At 36.9% G+C, this 4,566-nt stretch overlaps 1 protein-coding gene across 1 annotated transcript; it reads left to right on the top strand.

The window, feature by feature from the left end:
• Positions 1–220: 220 nt before the first annotated feature.
• Positions 221–3,248, top strand: LOC106766786 (probable trehalose-phosphate phosphatase J). Its single transcript, XM_014651545.2, has 11 exons — positions 221–852; positions 967–1,107; positions 1,219–1,290; positions 1,382–1,477; positions 1,588–1,647; positions 1,743–1,844; positions 1,934–2,011; positions 2,138–2,207; positions 2,478–2,548; positions 2,679–2,771; positions 2,885–3,248. The coding sequence occupies exons 1-11, from the start codon at positions 610–612 to the stop codon at positions 2,957–2,959; spliced, it is 1,101 nt and encodes a 366-aa protein (XP_014507031.1). The 5' UTR covers positions 221–609; the 3' UTR covers positions 2,960–3,248.
• Positions 3,249–4,566: the final 1,318 nt, after the last annotated feature.

Raw genomic sequence — 4,566 nt, 5'->3', positions numbered from 1 at the left:
GGCCACGTGGAGAGATCTTATTTTATATTGTAGCTGTAGTTGGTAAAGTAAAAGTACACAAGTTAGAAGAAAGAGAAGACAAGAGTAATTACTTGATAAAAATAAATAAAAAAATAAATAAATAAATAAATAAATAATAATAATGATCTAAAACCTAAGTTATTTTAGAAAATGTGAGAAATCGGAAGGAGTGAAAATGAGATGGTATGTGGCGGGGACCTCAAGGATATCGGGGTCGAGGTGGGGACAAAGGTGTGGGCCCTCATTCTTTTTCAAAGTGGGTCCCACCATTCAGGACCTTCGGTTTCTAACAACTATAAATTAAAGCTAGGGGCAGCGTCTTCTCCCCCACACATACATTCACTCCTTCTTCTCTCTGTCTCTCTTCTCTTAGCTTCTCTGCTACCACCATTGCAGTCACCAATTCTCCCAAAACCTCTCTTTCTTCTCACCAATTACCCTTTTGTTTAATCATTTCTCTACTCCCACACCGCTTGCTTCTCAAACCCTACTACTGTAACCAAACCTTTATACTTCCTCTCCAACCTTAACATTCCTTAGCATCCTCTCCACCTCCACTTTTCAAAATTTTATAATAATTCACACAAAATGACTCAGCAGAATGTGGTACTGTCCAAGACAAAATCCGGGATCAACAGGGACCTAACAGTTGCGCAAAAGCCACCGGCGGCGCCGGGAGGATACATTCCCATTCCGAGGAGGAGGGTTTTGAAGAACCTTGAGATCAATGGAGGACAAAGAATCAATGCATGGGTTGATTCCATGAGAGCCTCTTCTCCCACCCATGCCAAATCAACCTCTTCCTTAGCTGAAGAACACAGCTCTTGGATTGTGAGAACCCATTACTCACTCTTTCTCGATAAAAATACTATACGCCCTTTTTCAACCAGTTATGGATCTGATCTTTCTCTAACATCTGTGTAACGCGTCTTCTTTGTCAAACAGCTTCGCCACCCTTCGGCATTAGACATGTTTGAGCAAATTATGGATGCATCCAGGGGAAAGCAAATCGTCATGTTCCTGGACTATGATGGTACTTTGTCACCTATTGTTGATGATCCAGACCGTGCTTTCATGTCGGACTCGGTTAGTATTCATGCATACCATTATTCAACATATCATAACATCATATCATTCATATCATATATATAAATAATTTGGTGGCTAACGTGCACGTGGTGTATTGTCATATGTCAGATGAGGAAAACAGTGAGGAAACTTGCAAGGTGTTTTCCCACTGCTATAGTTACAGGCAGATGCAGAGACAAGGTATTGCTAAATTTCAACTGTCTTTATTTTTTTTTTCCCTATTTTTTCGGGGAAAAAATTAATTAATTTGGTGTCGTTTTGCAAAAAATAGGTTTACAATTTTGTGCGCTTGGCCGAGCTATATTATGCTGGAAGCCATGGCATGGATATCCAAGGGCCAACAAGAGACTCCAAATACAGCAACAAAGTGAGTGAAAGTGAACTACCTATAGTAGTGCAATATGGTTAGGCCATGGTTTTTTTTACCTTTTCTAAGAAACCAAATATTAATTTTAGTTTGATTCTTATGATCTGCAGGACAAAGGAGAGCCAGTTCTTTTCCAACCTGCCAGTGAATTTCTTCCCATGATAGATGAGGTTGGTCAATTTTACATGCCCCCTTATCTTAATTTTTTTTTTTTTAATTTTAAAATATGGTAAATAAAAGTAACCTTTTTTGTATTAATTTTCAGGTGTACAATCAATTAGTTGAGAAAATGAAATCAATCCCTGGAGCAAGGGTGGAGAACAACAAGTTCTGCGCCTCTGTTCATTTTCGCTGCGTTGATGAAAAGGTACATAAACTTTTAAAGCCGGCCATGTTATTGGTAGCTGAAAATTGTGATTTGGACTTTGGCTGAGTTAAGTGTGATGATGTACACAGAAATGGAGTGAACTGGCACAGGAAGTGAGATCAGTATTAAAAGAGTACCCGAAGCTTCGTCTTAACCAAGGAAGAAAGGTGGGCCATGGTTTTATTTCCTCTTTCTTAACATCAACTTTGTTTATGTGGTGGGGTATTTGATTTAGTTTAAAGATAATATGAAAGGAAAGATGTCTCACTTTCAATTACATTTGTTTATTGCAGGTATTAGAGATTCGTCCATCCATTAAATGGGACAAAGGGAAAGCACTGGAATTTTTGTTAGAGTCACTTGGTAGGTTTTAATCCATTTCATTTTTCTTCTTCCTTTTATTTCTCACAAACAATACTTACATTTTCTCCAACATGGTAATTGCACAAAACCCACTAGTTGGATAATTCTTCCAAAATTTATGACTGCCAAAAACAATTTAGAGGACCACACACACGCCCTGTGGGATTAGTTTATTCACTGAAAGATTGTTTTTTTAATCACATGCTTCTAAATATGTGGTAATTTTTTAATTTGTCAGTTGATATCTAAATAACAAATCGTTTTCAACAGGATTTGCCAACTGTAATGATGTCTTTCCTGTTTACATTGGAGATGATAAAACCGATGAAGATGCATTCAAGGTATCCAATGATCTTAATCTATTTACTACTGCTTACTTATTTAATATATTATATTGGTTTGTAGATTTTTTGGGATAATCTGAACCAAGTCAACTAACCAGTGCTTGTTAATTTCTTTTATGATAATCAGAAACTTAGAGACAGAGGACAAGGTTTTGGGATTCTTGTCTCGAAATTCCCAAAAGACACTACTGCATCATACTCTTTACAAGAACCTAACGAGGCAAGTATAATAGATTGATTTTCTCATTTCATCTATTTTTGCACCGTGGCATCGTATGCATAAAATATATAAGTGTTTGCTTATGTATTTATTCATCTATCTGTTTCATGCAGGTGATGGATTTCCTTCAACGATTGGTGGAATGGAAACAAGTATCCCTTCGTCTCCGAGCACGTTCCCGTGTGTAAATGAATAGAATGATAATGTACATCGATCCCTACCCTGCCATAAAAATGGAGTCGAGCTAGGGTAGCATATAGGACCCTTTTTTCTTGTTTTGTTCAGATTAGAACAAAGAACAAAAATGTATGGAAAAAGGAAACACAAAAGTGTCTTTCTGAGTTTGAAGCACGTTTACATTGATGTAATTAACCACGTAGTTTGTAGTACGGAGGAAAAGTCTCTGTTGCATCAAATGTAATACTGAATGGATTAATTTTGTACTTTTCCAAAAATGATAATATATGTTACAAGTTACGTATCGAAAAACATGTAGTATATGAGAGTTCTTGGTCGTGACATGCTTACAGTCTCACAATCATGACCGTACAAATTGGTCTGTTGTTTAATGGTAAAAAAAAGAACATTGGAAATACCGTCGCTAACAGAATTTTGGAAAAACATGGGTGTAGTTTTACGATACTCTACATGAACAAAGAACAAAACGGACTGTGACATCTTGAATGGCCAAGTTGTAGTCTTTTGGCAAATGGGGCAAGAGGGTAAGGGGTAAGTTCATACCTTTTGCTTTTAATTGAAAAACCCAAGTCTTTGTTGACAGTTATTCTCAATTATTGGTTTCCTTCTCTGCAATATATTTGGTTACACAAACACTAATGGACATGCTTGTTTTGGGAAACAATTGATTGTGCCAGTTAAACTTATTGTGGATTAAAAGTGTGTGCAGTTTTCTTCATAGTTGGCTGCATAATACACAGCCATGTCAAAAAGAAAACCTTGTCTATCCCTACGTAGAATGATCCAGTTGTATGGTGTTGAGGAGCAGTGATCGCACGTGCATAGGAAACTACAAGTTATAGGCAATTGCAGGAAAAATCGGGCTTCCAATCTAAGTAAGATATCCTTAATGCGGAGATAAGATCATCATAACCATCAATGATTGGATGCTTGGAGATTCAGGTAATAAGCATAGGAGGGGCCCTTATGGACTTGGCTTATTAGAATATTTCTATCCTGTGTCTGAAGCTGACTCAAAAGTAGTAGTTGTGGGCTAGACTTTTTTTGGTGCTCAAAAATTCAATTATATGCTATGTCCTTATTCAACGTTTGAATCAATGTCCCTTGTCCATGCCAGATGCACTCCCATAGCTTTCTCTCTGTCATGCAGAATACTGACAATTCTGTACTCCTCTAAGTATTGGCAATTGTATCACGAATCGGTATATTACCATAAACCCAGTAGAGAGATAAGGCCAGAAGCATCACAAAATGGACAAAAAGTAGTATATGTAGTGAGAAAAATAATTGAACACCCCTAGTATAGCTACCAATATGTCTGTACGTACACTACATCTAAATCGATCCCTGTTTGATTTTAGATCAATAATTGGTGAAGTAAGACATTATAAAAGTAAGTGTTTAGAAATTTTGGTAGTAAGACCAATAAATTATAAGGTCTCTGGTTGATTCTGGGCCATAATTTTTTACTGCCTTTAGGTTAGATAATTAGGTTGTAGAATCACATGCAGAATGGCGATAAAGTAGGAAAGGAGGTTTGGCGTCCCGTATATGCAGAAAAGGTGTTTGATTTTACATATTGAATATTTGGTAAAGG

Source organism: Vigna radiata, chromosome 7 (assembly GCF_000741045.1).
Source record: "Vigna radiata var. radiata cultivar VC1973A chromosome 7, Vradiata_ver6, whole genome shotgun sequence".
Classification (NCBI taxonomy): Eukaryota; Viridiplantae; Streptophyta; class Magnoliopsida; order Fabales; family Fabaceae; genus Vigna; species Vigna radiata.
This window is presented reverse-complemented; position numbering and strand designations above follow the sequence as displayed.